Source organism: Calidris pugnax, unplaced genomic scaffold (assembly GCF_001431845.1).
Source record: "Calidris pugnax isolate Ruff unplaced genomic scaffold, ASM143184v1 scaffold32, whole genome shotgun sequence".
Lineage (NCBI taxonomy): Eukaryota > Metazoa > Chordata > Aves > Charadriiformes > Scolopacidae > Calidris > Calidris pugnax.
In genome coordinates, this window is record NW_015090783.1 from 7287327 (window position 1) to 7314872 (window position 27546).

Below are 27546 nucleotides of genomic sequence, written 5' to 3' on the forward strand. Positions count from 1 at the left end.
ATGCTTGTCTAGTCTCGGCCAAGTCACTGAGCAAAATATTCATTTAGGTGAGGTAACAAGAGGGAAAGGAGGAGAAGGAATGACAAGTAGATGGAAATTGTGCACATGATGCTTGCACATTGCACCATGCTCCCACAACCATTTACCCTATGATAGTGCAGATTAAGACACCCAAAGCTGAAGAGAGAAGCACTGAAGTGTGTAACTGGGTTCTGGGAGACAGCTATGACCTTTGTCTCTCCTCAAATCTCTCACTGTCCTCTGCTTTAGTAGTTGTGATTCTCTTTGTGCTGGCTCCTTTATCCCAGAGGAGGCAGGTGTGTGGCATTGCTCAACTGTACGAGTTCCTGAAGGTAAAACAGGACATGTCTGAAGAGCTGTACTAGCTTTGTTTGCTGCTTTTATTTCCTGCCAGAAAATGAGCTACAATCTCTTCCTCCTGGCTTTTGTTCTGGGCATTGGTGGAGCTTTCCAGTATGGGTTGCAGGTCTCCATTATCAATTCTCCTGCTGAGGTAAGAGTGAACAGCTCAAAAAATTGAGCTCCCAGCAAGAATTTCAGTGTTCTCATGCATTCCTGCCTCTATTTGCAATCACCAACTTTTTTACTTTTGCTCTCAAAACTAGACTTATTGTGGTTTCTTGTTTCTCAGAAGAGCTGCTATTGCTCTTGTGTTTCATTGGGTTTTAACTTCTGTCTAGTGTGACAGAATTGTGAGAGGGGAGGATGAGTGATAACTATGAAGTCAGCCATTTTCCCCTAGCTGAGTTAGATTGCTCAATGGACATTCTTCTCTTTCCAGTGCTCAGGGAACCCTCTGAATCATGTCCTTGGCCACACACATTAGGTCTGACTATCTGTAAGGTGAAAAAGGACAGGGAAGGAGTGTAGCTCTAGAACTGAGGTCAGCACCAATACCTGCAGCTCAAAAAAGAAAATAAGGGGAGGTGTTTGTCATTCTGAATGGTGGCAAAGACATTGAGCTAATACTATCACCACATTGGGAACCCTCATCAAGAATGAGGGTGCCATGGAGGTTATGAACAGTAGGTCAGAGAGACTCCATAATGGGCCGCATCAAGGGATAAATCCTGATCTCACTGAAGTCAGTTGATGTTAAACTGGCTTTTGCTGAAGGCATCAGCCAGGATTCAGCAGGTGGACAAGAGAGACAGTCAGACAAGCAGGAATGGAGGGCAAGATCAGGTAACAAAACAATCGGGGTTTGGCACATAAACAGAAGACCACATTGCCACTCTATTAGTGGCATTCACTGTTGATATTTGATATTGATATTTTTATTCATTGCACTGTATCGCTAGAACATTAATTCGAGGAATTCCCTCAGATTTTTCTGGGGCTAGGATTTCAACCAAGGTGTTGATAGAAATGTATCAAAAAGACCAGTAAGTGGGTAAGAGAAGTAAAAAAGAGGTGCAATTATTAAAAAACATGTTGACTGAGTCCATTGGTTTCTGTTTTTCTTTTGAAGTACATCAAAAATTTCATCCGTGAGACCTGGCTGAAGAGATATGGTTCTCCTCCCACTGAAGAGTTGATTACTTTGATGTGGTCCTTTATTGTGTCCATCTACAGCATTGGTGGGCTTCTGGGGTCCTTGTCTGCTGGATATTTGTCTGTTAGATTTGGAAGGTAGGAATAATGATTACATTACTCTTTCTGTTTACACCCACAACTGCAAAAATAAGCGACTGTGTCTTGGGAGAAGCAGCACTTGTAAAGTAGCACTGTGAGCAGCCCAGAGCTGCTGCAGGCGAAGGATCAGTTCAGTGAGGAAACAGAATGGTAAAATCTGCCAATGATCACAAAGAAAATCATACCCTCTTCCTTATAAATTCCAAAGTAAATCCAGCTCGGAGAAGTCACATGAAAAATGCATGAATTTTAAAGTGAATTTCAATCAATCGCTCACAAAGCTTGTTCTTTAGTGGAGATGTTGGCTTCACTAGAGGCATCAAAAAGCTTCAAGTACTTTATCAGTCTGTGACAAAGTTTTCCCAGTCCCACTTCCCTCAGTGCAGCTGATCTCCGAAGGTGGCACAGAGTCTTTAATCACAGTACAATTCATGCCACTTCTGTCAGGCTGAAGGATTGTCCATGTGAATGATGCACGTACAATATTTATGCTTACATTAATTTCAATGAATTCCAGGAAGAAGGCCATGCTGTTTGCCAATATCCCTGCTCTGCTGAGCGCAGCTCTGATGGGACTCAGCCGGCTGTGTGGATCCTTTGAGATGATCATTGCTGGAAGAATATTTTCTGGAGTGTGTGGAGGTAAATTAGCATTCCCTCATATAGTATTAAATAGTTGGGAGAGCAGTGACTGAGTGTTACAAGGATTTATCAGATTGAGTATATGGATCACGGATTTTTACTAAACTCTGTGGAGAGTCTGATTGCTGAGCGCATTTTTAACCAAATAAGAAAGCACAAACATACTTAATCATGTGTGACATCTCCATTTTGCATTCTTATATCTTTACATCCAATCCATATAAAAAGTACTGCCAATCTGTGAAAAAGCCAAAACATGCAATAGTTCAGGGGAGCATGCTCACTCAATAGAAAGCTGACCTCTGTTGCTGCTCATTGTGGCTGACACTGTCTTCCATATTGCAGCCAAGGGAGTGGATTTCAAGCTGGGCAATTCTAATTTCCAGATGCATCAGGATACATTCTGCCAGTGGTTTTGATCCCTGAGCAGCTGGATAATACTAACCAACAAAAAAATAATTTAGAGAGAGGATACATACTAAAAAACTTTCAGAATACATTCTGCCATTTTTGATCCCTGAGCAGCTGGATAAAGATAATACTAACCAACAAAAAAAAAAAAAATTTAGAGAGAGGATACATACTAAAAAACTAACTATTAATTAATTCACTGAGCAAATGGAATATATAGCATTTGTTAACTTGTTAGCTTCAAGCACAAAATAAGGCACATAGTGTCCTGAGTAGACACTGAAATATATAATCTGAGATCAAAGGGAGCAACAGGAACCCTGTATATGATGTGGCTGTAGGAAACATTGTAAGAGAAGGCCAGCCTGATAAAGAACAGATTTCCCCAGGGAACATACTTGCTTAGTGAAATATTTAGCAAAGACAAAAGGCCACGGTACTGGAACATGCTTCATGTCAGGCAGACAGATACTCAGCCTGGTTAAAGAAGTATCTCAGGGTCTATCCCTATATGCTTTGCCTGTAATAGTCCTCTCCAAAACCCCCAGACCAACAGGAGTCTGAATTACTCTGACAGTCTTTTGTCACTGCAGGTTTAGGTCTGAATATCCATCTCATGTATGCTGGGGAATGTGCCCCACGAAAACTCCGCGGGCTGATTGCCATAACAGCTTCTACTGCCATTGCCATGGGAAAGTTTGTAGGATTTGTTCTGGGTCTCAGGTATGTACCCTATATGTTTTGCCTGTAATAATCCTCTCCAAAACACCAGACCTACGGGAGTCTGAATTACTCTGACAGTCTTTTGTCACTCCAGGTTTAGGTCTGAATATCCATCTCATGTATGCTGGGGAATGTGCCCCACGAAAACTCCGCGGGCTGATTGCCATAACAGCTTCTACTGCCATTGCCATGGGAAAGTTTGTAGGATTTGTTCTGGGTCTCAGGTATGTGGGTCTAAGACCTATTTAATTTATTCTGTTATTAAAATATATGCATATGTCAATGCAAGCCTATGGCTAGGCAAATCAGCAACTATTTTTAGATGTGTTTTCAGGGTACGCTATGCACCCAGACTGAATTAACTCAGCTCAAATTCCTGATTTGAGTGAACGGGAAACAGAAATAATACAAAATATTTAATCCTGAAGAATGATGTTTCTTCCTAGCAAAGACAGATCAAAATATAGATAACAAAAACCTTTAACAGATTTCAATGGGTTTGAAAGAAATCCATCTTTTGTAAGAACTGACCTTTACTTTTTATTTTTTTGGAAGGAGCAGGGAATATCAGATAAAAACCTTTAACAGCTTTCAATGGGTTTGTAAGAACTTTTGTAAGAATTGACCTTTACTTTGTATTTTTTTGGAAGGAGCAGGGAATATCAGAGCCATCCAAACTTTCTTGAAAATACACACAAGCCGGCACACCCACTAATCACACACACAGAGAAAACCAGAAACCAACGGTGGATTCATTCCCCCAAGCACAGGCTCCTTCTGCCCATCCTGTGCTAAAGATGGTCCATCCTGTTCCCAGGCACACATCATTCTGGCCATGGTATTCTCAGAGCTGCAGGAAACCCAGCAGCTGCTATTTGGGACAGGCAGTACCAGGCTGATAACCTGTGAATCTTGTCTTAATTGTAACTTGAGACTCTTTAGATCAGAAGCAGAGGGATCAGCCACAGCAGGTTCTTCCCTGTGGGCCCTCTGTGTTGCAGGAGGATGCAGTTAGCCTTGCTGCACTCACCACTGAGCAACGGGTGGCAATACGGTTTAATTTATGTGCTGGCAGCAACAGCACTCTGCTCTCCCCTTCTGCCTCCCATTGAGATGATCAGTTTTCTGGGCTGAGAAATGCTGGAAACTCCTGGGTGAGAGCTATTGAGACACAGGCAGCAGGGCTGAGGGACCGCCCTGAGTCTGCGTGTGCTCACATGGCACATGGTTGCTCAGCTCCTGGCACTCGGCTGGTTTTGTTCCAGGGAAGTTCTCGGCGTAGATGCTCTCTGGCCCATTCTCATGGCAGCCAACACACTTCCTGCCCTCATTCAGCTTCTCACCCTCCCCTTCTTCCCGGACTCTCCCCGCTACCTGCTCATTGACAAAAAGGACAAGGAGGGGTGCATCAAAGGTGAGGAAGTGAGTTGCAAAGCATTCATTTTAGCAAAAAGCAGAAAATACAATAAAGGCCCACAGAAGTCTGGAAGAGAGTGGGGAAAAAGACTTTAGGTCTTTTAGCTCTGAAACAACCTTCAGCTTTAATCATAGAATCATAGAATGGTTAAAGTTGGAAGGGACCTTAAAGATCATCGAGTTCCAAACCCTCTGCCATGGGCTGGGACACCTCCCACCAGACCAGCTTGCTCAAAGCCCCATCCAGCCTTGAATCCCTCCAGGGATGGGGCATCCACAGCTTCTCTGGGCAACCTGGGCCAGGGTCTCACCACCCTCACAGTAAAGAATTTCTTTCTAGTATCTAATCTAAACCTCCCCTCTTCCAATTTAAAACCATTATCCCTCATCCTACTACTGCATTTCCTGATAAAAAGGAATTTCCCTGATAAAGAGGTTGGAAGACAGTCTCTTCCATTTTGATATTAGTGCTCTCTTGGCACTAGTATTTCCCTTACGCTCTTCCAGGATCCTCCAAGGGACGTGATCACACAGAGCTTGTATTTCTATCCATACAGATTCTGCCCTGAGCTGAACCAGGGTGTGGATACGGCGCCTTCTGGCTCTGTGTAAGAAAGAGATGCTCTTTACTGTCATGCCATATCCATAAGCATTCCAATTCTTCAGTAACCCTAACAACTACTGACACAAACAGATAAACAGCCATTGTAGGGTTTTAGCTATCAAAAGAGAGAACTCTTTGGATGTAGACTTATTTTTCAATGTAGGAGTCATTTTTCCTCTGAGATCAAGGGGAGCAACAGGAACCCTGTATATGATGTGGCTGTAGGAAACATTGTAAGAGAAGGCCAGCCTGATAAAGAACAGATTTCCCCAGGGAACATACTTGCTTAGTGAAATATTTAGCAAAGACAAAAGGCCACGGTACTGGAACATGCTTCATGTCAGGCAGACAGATACTCAGCCTGGTTAAAGAAGTATCTCAGGGTCTATCCCTATATGCTTTGCCTGTAATAGTCCTCTCCAAAACCCCCAGACCAACAGGAGTCTGAATTACTCTGACAGTCTTTTGTCACTGCAGGTTTAGGTCTGAATATCCATCTCATGTATGCTGGGGAATGTGCCCCACGAAAACTCCGCGGGCTGATTGCCATAACAGCTTCTACTGCCATTGCCATGGGAAAGTTTGTAGGATTTGTTCTGGGTCTCAGGTATGTGGGTCTAAGACCTATTTAATTTATTCTGTTATTAAAATATATGCATATGTCAATGCAAGCCTATGGCTAGACAAATCAGCAACTATTTTTAGATGTGTTTTCGGGGTATGCTATGCACCCAGACTGAATTAACTCAGCCCAAATTCCTGATTTGAGTGAATGGGAAACAGAAATAATACAAAATATTTAATCCTGAAGAATGATGTTTCTTCCTAGCAAAGACAGATCAAAATATAGATAACAAAAACCTTTAACAGATTTCAATGGGTTTGAAAGAAATCCATCTTTTGTAAGAACTGACCTTTACTTTTTATTTTTTTGGAAGGAGCAGGGAATATCAGAGCCATCCAAACTTTCTTGAAAATACACACAAGCCGGCACACCCACTAATCAAACACTCACAGAAAACCAGAAACCAATGGTGGATTCATTCCCCCAAGCACAGGCTCCTTCTGCCCATCCTGTGCTAAAGATGGTCCATCCCGTTCCCAGGCACACGTCATTCTGGCCATGGTATTCTCAGAGCTGCAGGAAACCCAGCAGCTGCTATTTGGGACAGGCAGTACCAGGCTGATAACCTGTGAATCTTGTCTTAATTGTAACTTGAGACTCTTTAGATCAGAAGCAGAGGGATCAGCCACAGCAGGTTCTTCCCTGTGGGCCCTCTGTGTTGCAGGAGGATGCAGTTAGCCTTGCTGCACTCACCACTGAGCAACGGGTGGCAATACGGTTTAATTTATGTGCTGGCAGCAACAGCACTCTGCTCTCCCCTTCTGCCTCCCATTGAGATGATCAGTTTTCTGGGCTGAGAAATGCTGGAAACTCCTGGGTGAGAGCTATTGAGACACAGGCAGCAGGGCTGAGGGACCGCCCTGAGTCTGCGTGTGCTCACATGGCACATGGTTGCTCAGCTCCTGGCACTCGGCTGGTTTTGTTCCAGGGAAGTTCTCGGCGTAGATGCTCTCTGGCCCATTCTCATGGCAGCCAACACACTTCCTGCCCTCATTCAGCTTCTCACCCTCCCCTTCTTCCCGGACTCTCCCCGCTACCTGCTCATTGACAAAAAGGACAAGGAGGGGTGCATCAAAGGTGAGGAAGTGAGTTGCAAAGCATTCATTTTAGCAAAAAGCAGAAAATACAATAAAGGCCCACAGAAGTCTGGAAGAGAGTGGGGAAAAAGACTTTAGGTCTTTTAGCTCTGAAACAACCTTCAGCTTTAATCATAGAATCATAGAATGGTTAAAGTTGGAAGGGACCTTAAAGATCATCGAGTTCCAAACCCTCTGCCATGGGCTGGGACACCTCCCACCAGACCAGCTTGCTCAAAGCCCCATCCAGCCTTGAATCCCTCCAGGGATGGGGCATCCACAGCTTCTCTGGGCAACCTGGGCCAGGGTCTCACCACCCTCACAGTAAAGAATTTCTTTCTAGTATCTAATCTAAACCTCCCCTCTTCCAATTTAAAACCATTATCCCTCATCCTACTACTGCATTTCCTGATAAAAAGGAATTTCCCTGATAAAGAGGTTGGAAGACAGTCTCTTCCATTTTGATATTAGTGCTCTCTTGGCACTAGTATTTCCCTTACGCTCTTCCAGGATCCTCCAAGGGACGTGATCACACAGAGCTTGTATTTCTATCCATACAGATTCTGCCCTGAGCTGAACCAGGGTGTGGATACGGCGCCTTCTGGCTCTGTGTAAGAAAGAGATGCTCTTTACTGTCATGCCATATCCATAAGCATTCCAATTCTTCAGTAACCCTAACAACTACTGACACAAACAGATAAACAGCCATTGTAGGGTTTTAGCTATCAAAAGAGAGAACTCTTTGGATGTAGACTTATTTTTCAATGTAGGAGTCATTTTTCCTTGTCTGTGTTTCAGTGTGTGCACTAGAATTGCACCTTTAGCAGGAGGGTATTCGGGGAAGAATTGCTAAGAATTTAGGCATGATTTACATTGAAACACTGTAGGCGGCTGTTGGCCAAAGGTGAGGCCGTGATTAAGATTTATGGGTAAAAATAGATAATAATGAACTGGGTCTGTTTCTAATCTGAACTCAGAACTCTAGGAAGTTCACACAAGCAAAGTGCCTGAAGCACAAATAAGACACTCTGCAAGGCAGGAAGTAATCCTCTGAATTCACATCTGTGCTGGTCAGCTTGGACCAGGAGTCATCTTTCTCTCCCTTCTCCTTCCAGCTGTGAAGCAGCTCTGGGGAGACGGTGACCACATGGCCGAAATAGATGACATGGTGGCAGAGCAAAAGGCCATTCATGGCGAGAAGGCCAAGAGTGTTTGTGATCTTTGTCGTGACAAAGCTGTCCGTTGGCAGCTCATCACTCTCTTCCTTGTCTCCTCATGCATGCAGTTAATTGGAGTCAATGTGGTACGTGTGCTACTTTTCTCTGATTTCTAGATTGCTTACAGTTTCTTGGTAAAAAGCAAGCTTTGCAGTGAGTAGTAAAACACTTACTGCAACAGTAGCTGTAAGGAGGGGATCTCTTGTTACTGTTTATTATAATTTTTTCCCTGGGACCTGGGATAAGTCAAGAGCTGTGTCTTCCCAAGTGTCATCTGAAGGTGTCTATATGAATTACCTTATTATGATAAGAGAATGGAAGGGGATAAAATAAAATCTCAAACACAGAACAACTAAAGAACAGCATAACCTCCTCTAGGTCTCTGAACCCCAGAATGCACTGACCAAAATTGTCCAGCTATTTCAGTACAAACTGAGCCGGGTTTGTTACATATATCAACAGTGCAGTTCCATACTCCTACTTCTTTGGGTTTCTTTCTAAATTCTTTAACTTTGCACTTTCTCAGATTATAGACAATTACAACATCCCAGCAATATATGGGACAGTTACTGGTACATACTCTCTAACATACCTTTTCTCTGGAAATATCTCTATCTATGTTTCAGTAGAAAGTATTGAGTTTTGGAGGGGTTATTGTATAAAACGACCTTATAGTAAAAGCATAGAAGTTTCAAAATCCAGATTAATTTTGCAAATTCAGAAAGACTTCGAGATTCATAAGACCCATTTCTACCCCCACTAGTGCAGCAGTAATTGTATCAAGAAGGACCAGTAGAAACTGAGCATATCAGCAGTGGAATTTCTTATGCCTTAGGAATGCTTACATCTAGAAAAATATTGACTATCATAATCAATGTAAAGGCTTAATGATGATGTAGAAAGAGAATTTAAACCATTTTCTTAGTATGTGCTGTCCACATTTCTATATTCTCCTCATCCAAAGTACATGAGACATTAAAACATGTGAAAGATGTCAGACAGATAGATCAACAGATGTCAGATAGAATTATAATCTGTAACATAGGACAAAGGCTAGTGTTAAAAGCAAGTGAAAAAAAAAAAGAAAAAGGCTGTATTTGTTACCGAGTTCAAGACAGAGCTGCTAATAACAGCTGTTCTGCACAAATAAGCCTCATGAAAACATTGAGGATTGTAAAGATTTTCTCTTTTGCTAAAGTCTAACTTGTTATTTTCTGTCAAAAAAGACAGAACCGAGTGTAAACATGACCACTGGGGTGCAACCTTCACATATTTCTATTCTTTCCAGGTTTACTCTTATGCATACAATGTCTTTATAGCGGCTGGAATCCCCCCTACTCAAACCCACTATGTCTCCCTGGGAATTGGGATCACAGAGATCCTCTCCACAGTTCTGTGTGTAAGTGGCTCTTCAGCTGAATTTAATTCTGCTGTAATGCATGTTTCATTTCCATCTTTAGAAACTACTGCAAATGAAGCTTCAGGAATCAAACTCCTGCAAATCAACAGTAGTACTTCACACTGATCACAAAACCTCATCTCCACACACCTTGCAAGGACAAGCATTTGTGTTCAGTTTATGGGAGGGTGGGAGAGTCTCTCCCTCAAAACGACCATACAGCCTGAGCCAGCCTTGGGAGTCCCACTTCCCCTCTGTAGGAAGGGCAGATGACAGACAGTCCCTGTGTCCATTTGTCAGTAGGATTCATGGCTGTAGGATTCATGGTAATTAACAGTGCCAGCATTTCTGCAGAGTGCCACCTCAGGCCTTCACTGCCCAGGCAATGTTCCCTGCAGCCCTGTGCCTCCCCAGCTTTCCCCGCTCCCTGCAGCTCCTGGTCCTGCTCAGTCCCCCCAGATGCCATCACTCACCCTCCCAGAGGAGGTATGACATCCCAGGGCCTGACTCTTCAGGGATACTCTGCTTGGAAGGTGAAGGCAGCTACCAGAGCAGCAAACCAGTGCCTGCCTTTAAGGTCTGTCCTTTGGAGCTGACAGCATGTCCTCCTGCTTGCAGGGTTTCCTAATTGAGCGTGCAGGGAGGAAGACGCTGCTGTGGAAAAGCTACACTGTTCTGGCCTTGGCTTTAGTGCTCCTCACAGTCACACTTTCACTACAGGTAAGATCCCACTTATGCATTAGAGCTGTATCCTGTCTTCAAGTTTTATTGTATATCAGGTGTCATTACTATGTCCTTCTCCCCAAATCACTTTATAGTCGGAGTAGTAGTATTTTGGGGGCTACCCATCATACTAACAGAGTTCTGTTCCCAGCCACGTACACGTAGAGTAAAGCTAATAGCTTTATACAACCATGATCACTGCCAAGACTTTTTAAGTTTCTGGAAGTAGAGGAAACAGATGTATGTTTAACTTCGGCATACTTAGCAGTGAGGAATGTTTCTAATGGAGCTGCATAAGTAAAATTTTAATTTCTGATGTTATTTGCTGTTCATTTCCTATCATAGGATTCCTTTTCCTGGGTACCATACTGCTCTGTTGCACTCATCTTTATTTTCATCATGAGCTTTGGCATTGGGCCAGGTTGGTATTTTCTACTGGAATGGTTTCATACACTCATTCCTTCCTCACTGCAGCCTTTAGGAGAGGTCCCAGGCATAGCTGTTCCACAGTTAGCATGAATCCTTACTCCTGATTCAGTGCAGGGATAGATGTTCCCCTCCATACTGTGGTAGGAGGTGAAACTTCATTTCGTATTGCATTCCTACATACCTTCCTCCTGAAGAGCCAAGCAGCACCTCAAACACTTCCAGGTCAGTTAAAACCATTAACTTATATGGCACTATGAAGTGTGAGTTGCAGAAGCATCTTGCATAATCTCTAAGCTTCCTTTTTTCCCTTTTTTTCAGCTGGAGTATTATGCCCCTTGCCCACAGAAATATTTATTCAGTCATACAGACCAGCTGCTTACGTTTTTAATGGTTTTACAAACTGGATCCAACTCTTCATCCTTGGACTTGTGTTTCCTTTCATTGTGGTAAGCAAAGCAGGGTGCTTTGTGTCAGTACAGAGGAGGTTAGACCTTTCTTGAATGCAGAGCATACTTTCCTTTTGCAACACTTCAAGCAAAGATCAGAGCCCAAGCTAATCGCAGCTCTGATGACCTCTTCTTACCCAGATATCCAGTGAAAGTGTAGTGAAACCAGAAAATGCTGCTAACTCTACAAAATTAGAGTGTGATGCTGGGAAACACAGAAGTGGTGACAGAGGCACCACCACTGTCAGACATCATTTGAATGTCATGAGGGGCTCCCTTCTTTTCCCTCCTTGTCCTGTATGTGGGTTTGGGGTTAATGTTAAATTAATCTGACCCAGCACTAGCAAGTAGCAGGAAATTGAAGCCTTTGCAGTTTTGGTCTGTGCAAGGAGGGACAGTGCTAACACGCTACGTACCTTCCCCAGTGAGCATTGACTGAGAGTGATGGAGCAGAAAGGAAGAGTCACTGAAGCTCAGCACCTCTCTGAATTGTCAAGCAAAGACATTCAACTTCTGCTGAGCATACAACTTTCCCCCTTAAAACAGGAAAGGAAAATTAGTTCATCTTACCACTCGGTGCCATTCCCCAGGTGGCAGTAAGCAGGCTTTACATCAGCTGAGTCCCTGACCAAGTTTACAAAACCAGAAACCATGTATCATAAGAGAAAGAAATCCAGATCAATTCCTATGAACGTATTTCATCTCTTTCTTTTCCTATAGGAAGGTCTTGGTAGTTTCTGTTTCATCATTTTCCTGACATACTGTCTGTCCATGGCTATCTTTGTCTTCCTGGTGATGCCAGAGACCAAAGGAAAGACCATGCTGGAGGTCATGGAGGAGTTCAACCGCCTGAACTACCGTGGAAAGAGACAGGCAGCCCTACAGCAGAGTAACTGCCCAGTGATGGTTGTTACTAGACTTTAATAACAAACTCTCCACTCCATATTTTGCTCTTTTATTGCTGTAGTGCCCAGAAGCCTCACTAAGCAAGAGAGATTCCCTTATACCACAAATCTGTATTTTAAAAATAATCACCTACGGTGCAGAGTGCCAGATGAACAGGGTGGTTCTCTCCAACTGCTGAAATATGACCTGAATTAAATCCTCTGCAGAAAAAAATTAAACACAGTGTATGAAGAAATAAGGTCTTTGTCAGTCCCTGCAAGTTAGCAGCTGTGTAAACTGAAAACATAGGATCTGCTATTTTTCTTACCAAAACCAGGACTCCACAGTTATTGGAGGAAGTGAGTGTGGAAGGTTCAGATGTACAGCATACTTGTGAAACTCAGAGAAAAAGAAGACAGAGCTTTCACACTGAAATTATCTGCTCCTATTAACAAGTCAGTGCTTCTGAGCTTCCCAGAGAAGGAGCTTCAGTCCAGCTGAAAAGAAGTGTTTAGCTGATTAACCTGGTAGAAGGGTACGTTGCCTATCAGTAGACAGAATCAGTATGCAATGTTTCCCACTCTTACAATTAGACTTGAGAGCAAGGACATGGTATGGGGGTAACCAGGATTTTCTTGAGGAGCATATGACCATGCTTCTGTGACCTGCAGCGTGGTATAAGGTCCTACTAGAGAAGCATGCAAGCATAACCTGTCACCTGAAGCCAAACCTCTTTGCTTGGTAACTGGGGACATTGCCTAGATTTTGGAGATTCTTCTATAGGGACAAACAGGGGTATGTCAGCACTGAAAGAAAGCATGAGTGAAGAAAGCAGAGCATGCAGGAAATCATGAATGGTCTAATTCACAGTGGACATGTTCTCCTTCTTCATTAGCAATGACTATGTAGCATGTCTTCAGCCTGGAGTTTTTCATGTCAGAGAGAAGGAACACTGAATTTCAATGGGACTGAGTTCCCAAGAGTAACTGGTACTGATGGGATAAAAAAGAGTGGTGATTCTCCTGGAGAACCCAATCTGTATGTTCTGAATGTTTGCTTCTCTCTCCAGGTCTCTGAACACTCCACGTTTTCATCACAAACATGGTAAAAAGGGTTTCACTTTTTGTATTTGTTGCTATGCAACATGACACACTCTTGCTGTTCTTCATCCTTTGCAGTTTACTGATAAGGAAATACAAAAGCATTGACTAGGAAAATACATCCTGTGATCATGCCTGGTTTGGTTTTCATTGATTGAAGAGTCAGGGACAGAGGAGAGCCCATCTTCTGGGAGTGTGTCATTGGGGTCAAGGAATATTGTATCTGTCTTGTTCTGGAAATGAGATCTTCACTACTGACTGTTGCAGATGCTGCACAATAAAAATTGCAAAAGGACCTGAATATTGAGTGGAAGTTTTCTTCACAGCCTTAGCGCTCCTGCTATTTTATCTTCACACCATCCTCTAACAATATCTGTAGCAGTGCCAAGAGCTAAAAACAAGAGCAGTGGGCTTCCCCAACACAGCCATCCTTCCTGTGACAATCATCATATTACAAAAAAAGCTAGACAAAGTTCACAGTTTTAAGGCTGGAAGCCATGAATTGCACAATACCACAGTAAGAACCATCATACATTCCATCTTCTTGTCAAAAATGCAGGGGATAAAAAAGAAAGAAGTTAAAGTATTTTGAAAAGAAAGGATTAGGTAAGACCTTGATTATTTAAAAAGTCTTTATTTGGTCCAGTCTTTCTCAATCTTACTGGTTCCCAGCGAGGAAGTTTTTAGTGTCTTTACACTAAAAACTCATTTCCTCATACATGTCTTTCTACAGTGTGATCTTGTCCAGCACGCCTGACTTCTTCCCTTTGCTAGTAAATACTGTTTGCAAGAGGGAAAGAGTGGTGAATCATTAACACTACCATAAACTAGCATGGATTGGGAATAAAGGTTAAAGAAGTACTTGTGAATCTGCAGTGTATCTCTTTGATTTCCAGGATCACACAAGTGCAACACATGTCATCTTTGAAAACAAAATCCCTCCAAGCCAAGGGTATTGGGTGAGCTAAGTACTGGGTCTGCAACAAGCACATTTCTTCCAGTGGTGGAAAGAATCGTCCTGTCCTCTTCCTTAGGGAAAATAAATAACAACTACACTAGGCATTCAAGTCTTGCATTTTCCATATCACAACACTGAATAGAAGTGTGAGTCCAGATAGAAATGAGACAGCAGTATGAGTATTCTGGGAGAAACACAGACAACAGGAGGAAGAGGAACAGGGGACCGTTTGATCAACCAGGTGTTAAAATCTGGCAACAGACAGAGTGTTTAAAAACCAATCCAGAAAGATCCAGGGCTGCCATGTGTGTTCTTCCTTCCAGCAGCCAAACTTTCCATCCTCGGCTCAAAGAACAAATCCTCCTTTCCCTTCTAGTTCATTCAGGCTGATCTGTTCCCTGCCCATGGCTCTACTATAAGGTGCCTGAACCCTGCTGTCCGACTCCAGCAAAATGGTTTGCTGTTAGTCTGGCGGAACCCCTTTGAGAGGGAAAAGAAAAATAAAAACAGAGTTGCAAAGAACAGTACAGCACAAAAAGTTCTGGAAAGAGAGATATGGCATTCAAACTTGATACAGAAAATAGAAGAAGTTAAAAGGAAACTAAAATAAAATGAGGGAAACAGCAAAAGAGAGGGGTAATTACTTCAAACATAGCTTTTAGTGTGTTCTGACAGAAAGCAAGAAGTAACACTGGATTGGTCAAGCATCATGTTAGACCGTTCTGGCACAGGAGTTGGGAACAGCAAAAGATTACAAGAGTTCAAAGAGGATCCCAGTAAATGCGTGGAAGGAGCAAACATAAAGACACCATCCTGACCAACAATGTCCCAGGGCTGCGCATCACTGGGGCCTGGGAGATGCACAGGGAAAGCACCACTGCACACTTGCTCTATTCTTACACTTATGCCTACAACTGATAATTGCAACTTACAGCTCTGGGGTACCCTGCTGGACACAGTTCTGGTCTGATTCTAGGAGATAAAGTGGGTGGTGGTGGTAAGGCAGGACAGGGGACAGCTGGACAATCTGGCTGCAGTCTTCTCTGTGACAGCAAAATCTTTGGCTGAGGGGAGAGCTGTGGCCAGTGTTGAAGTGACTGGAGACTGAGAGGGGGAGTTTTAAGAAACAAGAGAAAACCTAAATAAAGACAGGGATTCTTGCAGTAGTTATTAAAGAGAAAGGTAGATTCTGGGGTGTTTTAGAAGAGGAAGTGAGAACAGGAGGAGTCTGTGCTGAGAGAGGAAGGAATGAAATTTACCATCATAGATGATGTGGAGGGGATTAAGACTTCAGGGAGAAGAAAAGTTGAATAGGCGGAAAGAAGAATACAGCTTGACTTATTTCACTGTATACTGCTGTGTAACAAGACATTCAGGCAGAGGATTTGTTGAGAGCATTTCTGGGACATCCAGCAGGAGAAAGGTCAAGGTGTGACTCAGCAAGCTGTCCCTGTGCTGCAGAGCACACAGCCCAGGGGACAGTGTGGGGCTGTTGTGAGTCACTGTAACATGAAAAACAAACTGTAGGAGGAATGCCAGTGTTTGCACCATGCTCCTGAGCAAAGCTTCTGTTGCCTTCAGAACTGTAACCTCACCTTCCAGCCTCCCCTTTTGGCCCTAACCACAGACAGTTAAATCTTTGTAGTATAGAGTGAACTCTGCTGCATTCAATATAGTACAAAATGTTATATTTAATAAATATACACCTGAAGGAAGCAAGAATTAAGTTACACTTTTTGTAAATAGTCAAGTCTTTGGCTGATTCAAAATAAAATCTTTTAAGGAGAAAAATAGTTCTTAAAATCAATTCTCAAACCAGAACAGAATGAGCATCGTGCTCTGGCACACATTGTTGTAGAGAGGGAAGAGTGAGGCTTCAGACATCTTCTAGAAACACTCTATGTGTGACCTTCTATGAAGAACTGGGAATTACCAAGGACCCAATATGCCAATATTCAGGTACTTCATGTCCTGCATCTGGGAAATTACTCAAATCACTTCAAGCAATTGAAAATCTCATAGCACATAAGAGGCGTTAGAGCTCAGCTACGCTACAAAGTGGCTTATGTCTCTAGTGGACTGGAGAGGAGGAAAACACTCTACCTAAGCTGCTTGTCAGAGAAGTAAATAGGGACTCTGCTCTCCTGCAGGAAAGATGGTAGCACCGTCTGACACCCCCCCCAACAGGAACACGCAGTTGTTTTAGCACTGTGAATAAGGGGGGGCACTCCCGATACAAGAATGATAAACATTTACCAATGTTGAAATTGGCTTGGCATATCTGGGTCTTAGAATAATTAAACCAGCAAGAAGAGTCCCTGGCCAGTGTTGCAGGAGGACACAATTCAGTAAAAACGACATAGTTAGAATTTAACTTCTGCGCTATGATCCAAACTCCTTATAATCTAGGCATAGAAAACATATCTCTTATCTGACAGACTTGACTTGACAGGGGCTCTCAGAGCAGGCAGGTTTTCAAGGGGAAATGGCTGGTTTCCTCTCAGACCTGGTGAGTATCCAACTTCTTGTCTTCTAGCCCTAGTCACTAACAGCTGCATGATCTTTACAGATTAGGGCAAAAGGAATCAAACAGCCTTTTTTGTAACAAAAACGAGCAACAGGGCATATATTTGGGACATATTGAACATGGATTCAGCAATAAGACTGACTACATGGCATCTCCAGAAAATATATTAGAAATACAAAAGAATTAGAGGTTTAAAAGAGGACCTGGGAAACCAGGAAAGAATAGGCATTTTGAGAGAGGTAAACAGTAGCAATGAAAAAGACGAAACAGCAAAAACCCTCCCATTCTACTGCCCTGCAGTCTCAAGGATATTTGAGGATCCTCATCTGTTTAGAGTGTGACCTGACCTTTGGCTGAGGACATGTGTGCTTGTGAAGAGTGCTCTAAAATCCAGTATATTTCTTGGAAACACAGCATTTCAAATAGGAGTGATTCAAGCAGGGGGTCTAAAGATGCAGACTTATGGGGATAATAAAAGTGAACTATAAACAAAATAAGTTTTAAGGACACTTGAATAATCTCTGGAAACTGGTGAACAATGTCTCTTGGGAGGCAAAGTTGAAGGAAAAAAGGGATTAAAGAAAGCTGTGGGTTCTTACTAGTACAAAACCAAACAAAACTATCTAAACAACACTTTATGATTTTTTTTAATTATTTCTGTGGCTAGCAGAACTAACAGAATTAAACACAGCATCTTTTTCAGGCTCTAATAACCAGGAGAAGAATATATAGGAATGTGCATCTTAACAATTTCCCAGCAATTTTGCTTGATTATTGAAAAATTCAAAATTGATGTTTGCATTTTAAAAGTTTCTTAATCATAGAAATGGGAAGATATAAGATCTCATAAATCAGCTCATGGTCTGAAAGCAATGCTGGTATCAGGAACTTATATGTTTCATGATCTTTGGCAGGTTCAATACCGGAAGTTATGGCTAATGATCATAGTGCTAGGAATTGGTGGAACCCACCTATCTGGTTTTCAAATGTCTGTGATCAATTATACTTCTCCGGTAAGCAAAGCCTTCATAAAATCACATCTGTAACTGCTTTTCATGGGATTAGGCCTTACACTTTGAAGATGCTCTAAAAATCTGTTAGGTGTTGCTATGTGAGTTTATTCCCAGTTCTTTCCAGTCCCATACTGTCCACTCTCAAAGGAGCTGACGTGAGTGTTAGGAGCTTTGCTCCAAATACAAGTTCCCACAGAATATCAGAAAGGCTGAAAAAGCTGGAAAAGCAACACTATTCCTGCTGTGGTCTATAGCTGAATGGAGGGAGAGTGGAAGTTTCAGTGGCTCCTTAAACTATTATTTTTTCTTTTATAAAACCTCTCTAACATTTCTAAAACGAAGAATTAACAATGTGTAGAAACAACATCTTGAAGCATGCTCCTTAAAGATTATGCCATGGAGAAAAAGGTTTAAAACTAGCTGATGGAGCCTCAACCTTCAGTTGAGCCCTTTTTCTATCCTCCACTCGCACTAAAGAACATTTGCATTTCACAAGATTCGATTAAAGGGGACAATAATTTTGTGTAGGAGAAACAGGATTCAACAGACTAAAAAGTATAATTAATTTTGAAATATTGTCTTACACTATTAGGCTGTATGAGAGGAAATATCAGCTCTAATTTGCAAATGAGCCCCATAGCAATGCTTTTAGTAATAACTATTAATCTAAATTTTAATTGTAAACATAACGAAGAACTATTGTAATTAGTGTCTGAGTGGAATGAAAATCTCTTTTTCCATCCCAGTACATTAAGAAGTTTATCAACGAAACTTGGATGGAGCGATACGGTTCTGTGCTGCATCAGGAGACACTCACATTATTGTGGTCCTTCATCGTGTCTGTGTACTGTGTAGGTGGAATGACAGGGTGTCTGTGTAGTGGGTACCTAACTGCAAAATATGGAAAGTAAGTATGTTTCCCAACAGCTCGCTAACCAGGGCTGCAACAAGGGAAGAATTCAATATTACTCACCTAATATAAAGGATGTCAGAAATTAACTCGATTCAGCATGTATAACTACACCTAGGTACATTAGAGAGACAAGAATATTAAATGATTTCTTATTCCCTTTTCACAGTTTTTAGTGCCATGTGATTCCTGGGGTTTTGCTGAAATTTTAGTAAAAAATAAATCTCTGAAATTTCTTTATTGTGCAATAATACCCTAGGGAGCCCAACAGCACTGCAGTAGTGCAGAAGGGTATATATTCTCTGTAGGTAAAGGGTATTTTTTTTTTCTATTTAGAATTTTATTTAATTGATCACAGGCTTTTGTGTAGGTTCATTCTTCTGTAAGAGTAATCAGAGTTTCAGCAAAGATATGCAGAAATCCCTGAGAAGACATTGTGCCTTTTCATAATCAGATGTGGCTGTCCTAGAAGCAACAGATTTAAACATGGTCATGGCTTGGTCTGTGAATCTAGAGATCAGGGAGACATTAGTCAAAGACAAAAAAAGTAAAACTTGGATGGTACCTACGTGCCGTTTGCTGTTTCAGGAAGAAATGTGTGCTGTTCAACGACGTGGTCCTACTAGTAGCCACGCTGCACACTGGCTTCAGTAGGAGAGCCAAATCCTTTGAGATGATACTGATTGGGCGCTTCCTCGAGGGCATCGCTGCTGGTAGGACTCCCCACTACTTCATGTTAATGTGACTTCTTTGGGGTGGATACAGGAATTTTCCTGCTGGGAGTACCCGGGCATGCACAGTAACCCCAGTCAAACAAGAAACGGGTTGGGAAAAGGTAAGATGAGCTGTCCTTCACCTTCAAGAGGTCTTGTTGAGAGAACGAGAGATCTGATGGATTAGCTAAACATATTACTTAAAGTAAAAGGTATATTTTCAGCCTAGTATTGTGGAGAATAGATAGCAAACAGTTCAGAAGAGAGAGGAGAGAGCTACCTTTAGCTGAAGGTGAAATGAAAGGGGACCTTATCTCTTGCTTTCTATGCCTTTAGCTCTCTCCTGTCTTCTTTGCTTTAGGAATAAATATGAATGCCCATGTTCAGTATGCTGGAGAGATCTCACCTAAGAAGTTGCGTGGATTTGTAAATGTGACCACCTCTGTGTTTCTTGCACTAGGAAAAGCTGTAGCAAGAGTTCTTGGATTACGGTACTTGTACTACTCCTTCTCATCCTATTTTCTGTTTATTTTTCTTCTGTATGGCAGGAAAGTGGTGTCCTCCCAATCCTGGAAGCAGACATACACTGAGGGTGGGGTTTTACTTTGCTTAACTACAGCTGTCAGAAAGGAAGCATCCACTCCATACCAGTCCCTGCGGCTCCCTTGTCATTCACTGGGGAGAGAAAGGCCCTTCTCTTAAGAGAGGATGAATTCATCTCTGGAGATGCAGTCTCTCTGCTGAAGTTAATACGAAAAGATTGTATGTAAACACTCTTGGTAAATTTTTGAGATCTGAAATCTCTGCTAATTTCTTGATAACCTCATGCAGAATTGCAGTATTGGTTCAGAGAGCTGTTGTGGGAATATTCAAACTCCTCTGATCTTTAGGAAATATTCAAATGTTAAGAAAAATCTTGCAGTAGAACTAGAGCATTAGTCTGCTTTCCTTTCCCTAGCCTAAACATCTTCTATTTCAATTAATCTTTTCAAGGTCTGTATGTATATTGTGTCTATTTAGCTATCCTAGGATCTAGAAAATACCAAACTAGTTATATACTGTAACTGTGCTGAACTATAAACACACTGTATGTGCTTTCATAGAGATCTCTTAGGAACTGAAGACATGTGGAATGTGCTATTGTCCTTCTCTGGGTTGGTGGCATTGATTCAACTGCTCTTTTTGCCATTCTTTCCTGAGTCCCCTCCCTATCTCTTGCTGCAAAAAGGAGACAAGGCTGGTTGTTTGAAAGGTAAAATAAAACTTAATTTGTTGAACTGTAACTCTTGGGAAACTGAAGCTAATGCAGAGAATCAGCTTTTCTATTAGCCAAATACAGGTTTCTTGATAATTACATGATTACAGATTTAGTAATCATGTAATCAAAGATCATAGCATTGAGTTACTCCAGACTAAAAGGAATCATCATTTAAGATCTACCCCTAAATACTAGAGCAAGTTGAAAGCCATTTTCCAGGGCAATCTCAGTGTAGTCCATTAAGCCACATTCTAGTTCTTTGCTCAGTGACTGATGAATCAAAGCATGGACTGAACTGAAAATGTTGCAAACGTCATTAAAAGCTGAAAACACAGAACTGAGTGGAAGAGAGGAAGGAGTATGCTTTGTTTTGTCTCTTCTGTAGCCATGAAGCAACTCTGGGGAGAAGGGAATTATCACACAGAGTTTGATGACATGATGAAGGAAAAGGCTGTAACAAAAGGCACCAAGATCATGAATGTCCTAGAGGTGCTGAAAGAACCATCCGTATATCCGCAGCTGGGTACCATGCTCCTTCTTTTACTGAGTCTACAGTTCTGTGGCCTGGGTGCAGTTGAGTATACCCTATTTCCATGCGTAGATCTACTATGAAGTAACTGAAGCATCACAGTTCCAACTTGTCACTTTTCTTTGCATCTACATTATTCCTCCTCCCACAAAGCTCCATGCCGGTGAAGCTCTGCAATACTATCACTAGTATTCTTCTGACCTTTAAGGGAACTTCTGGGGTGGGAATACAAAAGATTCACCTCAGCAGAAGTTACTGCAAGGGCACTGCTGCATTCATTCCCCTAGTGGTATTACCAAAGACTCTGTAAGAGAAATACCCTAAGTCTTGCTACAGCCCAGAGATACAGACTTCCATCTCTACTTTCTTTGACTTCCGCAGTAGCAGACTACTATCTAGTTCAAGGCAATGCTGAATAAGCACAAATGACATCTATTGACTATGTTTAATTTTAAAAATGTTTCTTGTTTCCCAGATCACCTTCTACACCTCAGAAATTTTTCAGACAGCCAACCTGCAGGAAAGCATAATCCCATACGTATCTCTAGGAGTTGCAATCTCTGAGCTCATCTCTATCATCTTCTGTGTAAGTCAGATCTTCCTGGGGCTGTAAGAGTTAAAGTACATATGAGTTGAGTCTATTATTCCTTAAAGAAGATGAATCTTTTCTTTGTGAACTAAAGAATTTTTCTATGGCACTGCATAAATCTGTAAAGTGGTGGTTACCATCTCCTCCAAATTTTGTCCCACCTCTTACAGCTTTCTTCCCATCTTCATTCTCCATAATTTCTTATAAAAATTCCTCTCTTATACAGATACAAATTAAATGTCATTCAAACATTAATATGTATACTTGTTTCCATATATTTGTGTATAAATATATATTCAAATGGAATCACAGCATGCTTTCATTTATTACAGTATTCATGAAAAAGTAGCTGCAATGCTGGGCAGCAGTGGTAATTCATAGCATTAGAGATGCTAGAAGGAACTCAATAAAATACCAGACTTGGTACCAATAAGATTTGTGTTCTCTAAAGGAAAAAGAACTTAATTTGTTGGACAGCTGACAGCAGGATTTTGCCACGCTTCCAGTGATAAGCAATTTTTTTCTACTCTTCAGAGCTCCATTATCGATCGTTTTGGACGCCGGATACTCCTGTGGGGTGGTTACTTGCTGATGGCACTGATACTGGTGTTGCTTGAAACAAGCCTTCTACTGAACGTAAGCTAATGTTGCTCTGGGGGTGGACCTGCATCAGAATTCTGTGTGCAGGACAGCAGATAGTCAACCTTAGCTTTCTTGTCCAAAATAGTAGGTCAGAATGTCTTCTGAACACAAACTCATAGCCCCTCTGCAAGGCTTTTTTTTTTGTGTGTCTTGCCTTGCAGTTCTTTTTAAATCAGGTTTTCAAACAGTCAGTGAAAAACAAGTTGTAAAGCCATTTCCTCCAGCTCTCTGACCGCCTGAGCTCTCCAAAAGCCTCATCTGTCTTATTTTGCTGTCCTTTGAATCCCCAGATGAGCATCCCTGCTGTCACCTTTCCCATTTGCTGTCCCATGCCTCCTGCAGCAGAAGCAGTGTGTTCTTACCTGCCCAACAACCACCAATTTCCACCCTTAATACAAGTGATCCAGCTACATAGTGCAGCTCTCCAGCTACTGCCAGTCGGGATGGTGGAAAGCAGTGAGGAACCCAGTGTCAGGGCTTCAGTAGTGCCAGTGTTCTGCATTGCACTGCGGTGCAAACCAGCCCATAAACTTTCAGCTTCTTTCTGGTTCACAGGATATCTTGTAATTCACAAGAGATTTAAACATTTCTCTCAAGATGTCTAATTCAATAAGATAATTAGGTTAAATCAGTAACAATTTTCCCTGTGCTATAATTAGCTTGGATTTGTTATTTGGTTTTTTTTAGACCAAGGTGTGGTTTAGCTCACCTCTGTAGCTATGATACTGCAGGCAACTTTTGGCCTTCACTGTATTCAGTACAGAGAGATAAGTAGTTCTAGTGAGCATTTACTACAGATCCCAGAGTTGGGGGCTCTTCATAAATATTGCTTCTTCTGTATGTACTGATCAGCTGCGCTACGTCTCTAACATTAAATTTCATTCTCTTCCCTCCTTCTGCCTTTGTCTAGGATCAGTTCCTCTGGACGCGTTACTGCAGTGTTATTCTCATCTTTTTATTCCTCATTGCCTATGGAATAGGACCAGGTGGGTACAACAATAAAACCAACAACAGGTAAACTTGGGCCACAAGGATAGGCACAGGCCATGGATGTATGGAAACAGAACCAGACTGTGTGAATATATCTTCAAAAATCAACAACTTAGTTTGGACTGAAATTGAAGAAGCTCTGATTTTTGATGGATTCACGACCCAAGAAACAATTTCTTTAACAAATTACTTGAACCAATTCAGACCCTGATGAATAGGGTGCCTGGCCTTCCAGTACCTTAAGGGGGGCCTACAGGAGAGATGGGGAGAGACTCTTCATCAGGGAATGTAGTGATAGGACGAGGGGCAATGGTTTTAAATGGAAAGAGGGGAGATGGACTGCAAGGGAAGTCTGTAGGGGAATTCAGATAGAGATGTCTGTGCTGCCCAAATTTATATGATCTCACAGTAGCTTGATTTACTGGGGCTGTGTTTGACCAGTGACATTAGTTCACTCACTTTGAGGAATATGGTTAACTACAACAATGCTTTTACTGCTTTTTTATGGTTTTTCTTCAGCTGGAGCTGTCTCATCTGTCATGAATGAAATCTTCACCCTCTCAACAAGGTCCTCTGCTTTTGTAATTGGTGGAATCGTCATTTGGCTAGGCCTCACTTTCACTGGAATGATTTTCCCCTTTGCTGTCGTATGTAATTTGATTCAAATCTTCTCTTTGACTCCATCAATTTAAACTGTTTTTCTAGGCTGGTCTGGACAGGGGGTAGGATGAAATTCCTTGTGGATGATCAAAGCTGTGAATCCCTTATTGCTACTGGCATATGGAGGCCATTTATGTAAAACATTTCTCTAGACTTCAGACATCCTCTGCTGCCTCAAGTATAAATTGAAAGGATAAATAAATATTGCTTCTGTAAATCGACTTATTCCTCATTTCACAGGGACAAATCAATGTTTTTTAAGAACCTATAGGGACAAGTGCTGTCAGTGAAATCACTCATCTTATTCTATTTTTATCTCCAGATGCTTCTTGGTCCTTTTTGCTTCCTCATCTTTATTGCTGTCCTGGTCATTTCCGCGGTTCTCATCTACCTGTTCCTCCCAGAAACGAAAGGGAAATCAACCTCTGAAATCACAGAAGAATTCAAAACACGTCAATTTAAGAAGAAACGTCATCAGACTGTGGAGAAGGATGGTACTGAAGAAAAGACATTCTGCACCAAGCTCTGATAGGCCACCATAAGCAACTTCCACAGACAAAAAGCCCAGTCTCAAACTCGAACTGAAAGCTAAACCTTAACACAGACTTTTCCCAGTAAAATGTAATCCAATAAGTTATCCACAGACAGCTTGTCGTTAATCCAAACATTCCTATCATATTAATCTCTGCTTAGCACAGTAACAGACAATGTCTTCTTTCTAGAACAGCTCTGTAGCCAGAAAACTTCATTAAGTACAGGCACTTCTCAGGACTGACACATGGAAAACATTTTCAGGCATAACACAGCAATTTTATTTCAAGTCTTTCTCCTTTGTTATCGTTTTAAAGAAGTGGGATTTCTCGTATGTTTCTTACTTTGTAAGAAAGCTCTGCTCAGGATTAAGAGCAGGATGAAGAGAGGAAGAAACATAAACACAGTTCTTGTAAACAATTTTCATGTAATATCTTGACGATATCACACTGAAAGGACCATTGATCATGAACACTGCACATGAATGAATAGCTGGTAGAATAACAAAGAGAACTCAATTTTGTTCTCTTTTCTTGAGCTGACATCAAGTAACTCATTGTCTGATTGCATATCCTGGTTGTCTCTGTAATGACTGTCAGGTATTAGCCCCAATCCCCGGGCAATTGGTACAGAAGATCTCTCACGTGCATCTTTTGGGGCAAATTGACTGCACCCTCCATGCATAACTGTTGTAGCAAAATCTGGAGCAAGTATTTGTAGTGTAAGCAATGCTCTCTTTTTCTCAGTACCTCATGGATGGCACAAGGGTTAACAAACATAGTGGCAGTGCTGAGAGCTAGAGGACCAGAGCCCTGCAGTGAGACAGGGAGTAAGACACTTTGAGAGAGGACTGAGAGAGCAGACACTTTGAAAATTCAGTCCACTTTAGAAATAATTAACTGCTCCAAAAAAGAAAAGCAGAAACTGTGATAGCAAATCTGTCTACTAGCTGTGTACTGGCCTAGGACACATTGCAATCTACTAGTGCACATCAGCACAGAATACTACAATTTTCCACCGCTGTGCTCCACAGCACCCATGTACTGCTGCTATACAAATGCACAATGTTAATTAAGAAGAAAAGTTTTGAATTGTGGACATTTATTCTGCAATAATGCTAGAGGACAGACTGGCTTGCGTATGTTAACTTGCCCGCAACAGCTCCTGTGCCCCCATACCTCACTGATTCCAAAAAGACTAGCAAGGTGCTGCCAGTATAGAGGATGAAAGCTTATGCTTTTTTTTGCCACTGTGCCTTCTTCCACTATCCCCTCTGCGGCAGTGCTTCTATACAATTTGCAGCTTCCCTAACAATGTTGTAAAGGGGTATTTCTCACGCCTGAGCTTCCTGTTTGAAAATAAGAACAGTGTGAGACCAAAGGGAACACAAATATAACATTTATTTTCTCCCATGCTGTTCTTCTACCAGTTTGCACAGATTTCACAACATGGTGCAATTGCAAGTGACAGAACTTCTGAACTGTGCTGAACAGATATTAAGGCCGTGGAGTAGCTGACTAGAGAGAGAGACATGGAAAAATATAAGGTAGGATTAGTGTTCACTATTGGCATGGTGTCAGATCAATGGTGTATTCTGCTGTGGTAGCTTCTACTTTCACTTGTCAATTCCTTCTTGGATTTTACTCTCCTCTTCCTTTTTTCATATCTCTTTTCAGAAGTCCAAAGCCTTCTGCACGTACAGAATTATCTGTTGTCATGTTGGGGTCAGCGTCCCTTTGTCTTTGCTTTTCATTTGGCAGGAACCACTGTCAGCAGAAGCACAGCATTCCAGAAGGACTGTTCCTCCAGGTTTAAAAGCATCAGTCTTGGATCCCTCTGTTCCTCACTTATGAAGTCCAGCCAGGCTCATTCAGATTTAACTCCCCTGTATCCTGCAAGAAGTCAGACCTCCATGGGTAGTCTTCTTGGGCACCTTGACTACTTCATGGCTTAAGGAATCTTCCCATTTCAAGCGTTCATCCTCCCAGGCTTCACAAATCCAATGTGCCAAACCTCAGGAGGCCTGTTCTCCCAAATGCTTACTATTGCTGTACCTCTTGCTGTTACTGATAAACCAGATAGTATATGATTAACCCGCCAATATTAAGGTTTGCGTGTTGTTTTAACCCTATGACAAGGCCTTTTTCTCATACTTCTGCAAGCAACATCTCAAATTATTTTGGCTACTTATCCTGCCCATCTTTCACTCAAAAGGAGAGATAAAACAAGTAAGCTAGGCATTTTTCTCTTAGATTTCTCATCTTTGTACTACTGCTTCAGTGTCATTGCTACGACTGACACCTCAAGAAAAAGTTGGAAATTTAGGGGCCATCCAGCCTTAATTATTTCAGTACAGGCCCATGCACCATGGTCAAAATCTCTGTTACAAGGCTGCAGCTGGCATCCAACAGAACTGAACACAAGCAGTGGCATCACCTGTGTTACAGTGTCTGGGTTATGCTTTTGTTCAAAGGAGGGTACGTTCTGTAAATATTATGGCTTCAGTAGCTGTTGCTGTTGTCAGGAGAGCTAATAAAACTGGCTGGAAGGCAAAGCACAGCCTCTTCGAGCTACTGCCTGCTAGAGCCCTCTCATCCCATATTCTTATCTCTTTTCTGGGCCCTGTCTGGGATAGAATAGCTGTATCAATAGCTGTATCAATAGCTCCTACTTCCTCACCTTTACTGGGATTCTCATCAGCTCAGGCTGATGCTCTTCACCTACCTCTTCCTTCGGGGCCATCCAGCCTTAATTATTTCAGTACAGGCCCATGCACCATGGTCAAAATCTCTGTTACAAGGCTGCAGCTGGCATCCAACAGAACTGAACACAAGCAGTGGCATCACCTGTGTTATAGTGTCTGGGTTATGCTTT

At 42.0% G+C, this 27546-nt stretch overlaps 2 protein-coding genes across 2 annotated transcripts; both read left to right on the forward strand.

Moving 5' to 3' along the window:
- Positions 1-382: 382 nt before the first annotated feature.
- On the forward strand, positions 383-12291 carry LOC106899749 (solute carrier family 2, facilitated glucose transporter member 11-like). The gene is made up of 11 exons (XM_014961650.1): positions 383-514; positions 1493-1653; positions 2174-2298; positions 3303-3432; positions 4698-4846; positions 8269-8456; positions 9659-9769; positions 10388-10489; positions 10838-10913; positions 11240-11367; positions 12088-12291. The coding sequence occupies exons 1-11, from the start codon at positions 419-421 to the stop codon at positions 12289-12291; spliced, it is 1470 nt and encodes a 489-aa protein (XP_014817136.1). The 5' UTR covers positions 383-418.
- Positions 12292-16795: 4504 nt separating this feature from the next.
- On the forward strand, positions 16796-24670 carry LOC106899612 (solute carrier family 2, facilitated glucose transporter member 11-like). Its single transcript, XM_014961498.1, has 12 exons — positions 16796-16819; positions 17752-17850; positions 18597-18757; positions 19349-19473; positions 19835-19964; positions 20577-20725; positions 21117-21304; positions 21736-21846; positions 22384-22485; positions 23402-23477; positions 24001-24128; positions 24464-24670. Exons 1-12 carry the CDS (start codon positions 16796-16798, stop codon positions 24668-24670), a joined length of 1500 nt encoding a protein of 499 aa, XP_014816984.1.
- The last annotated feature ends 2876 nt before the right edge of the window (positions 24671-27546 follow it).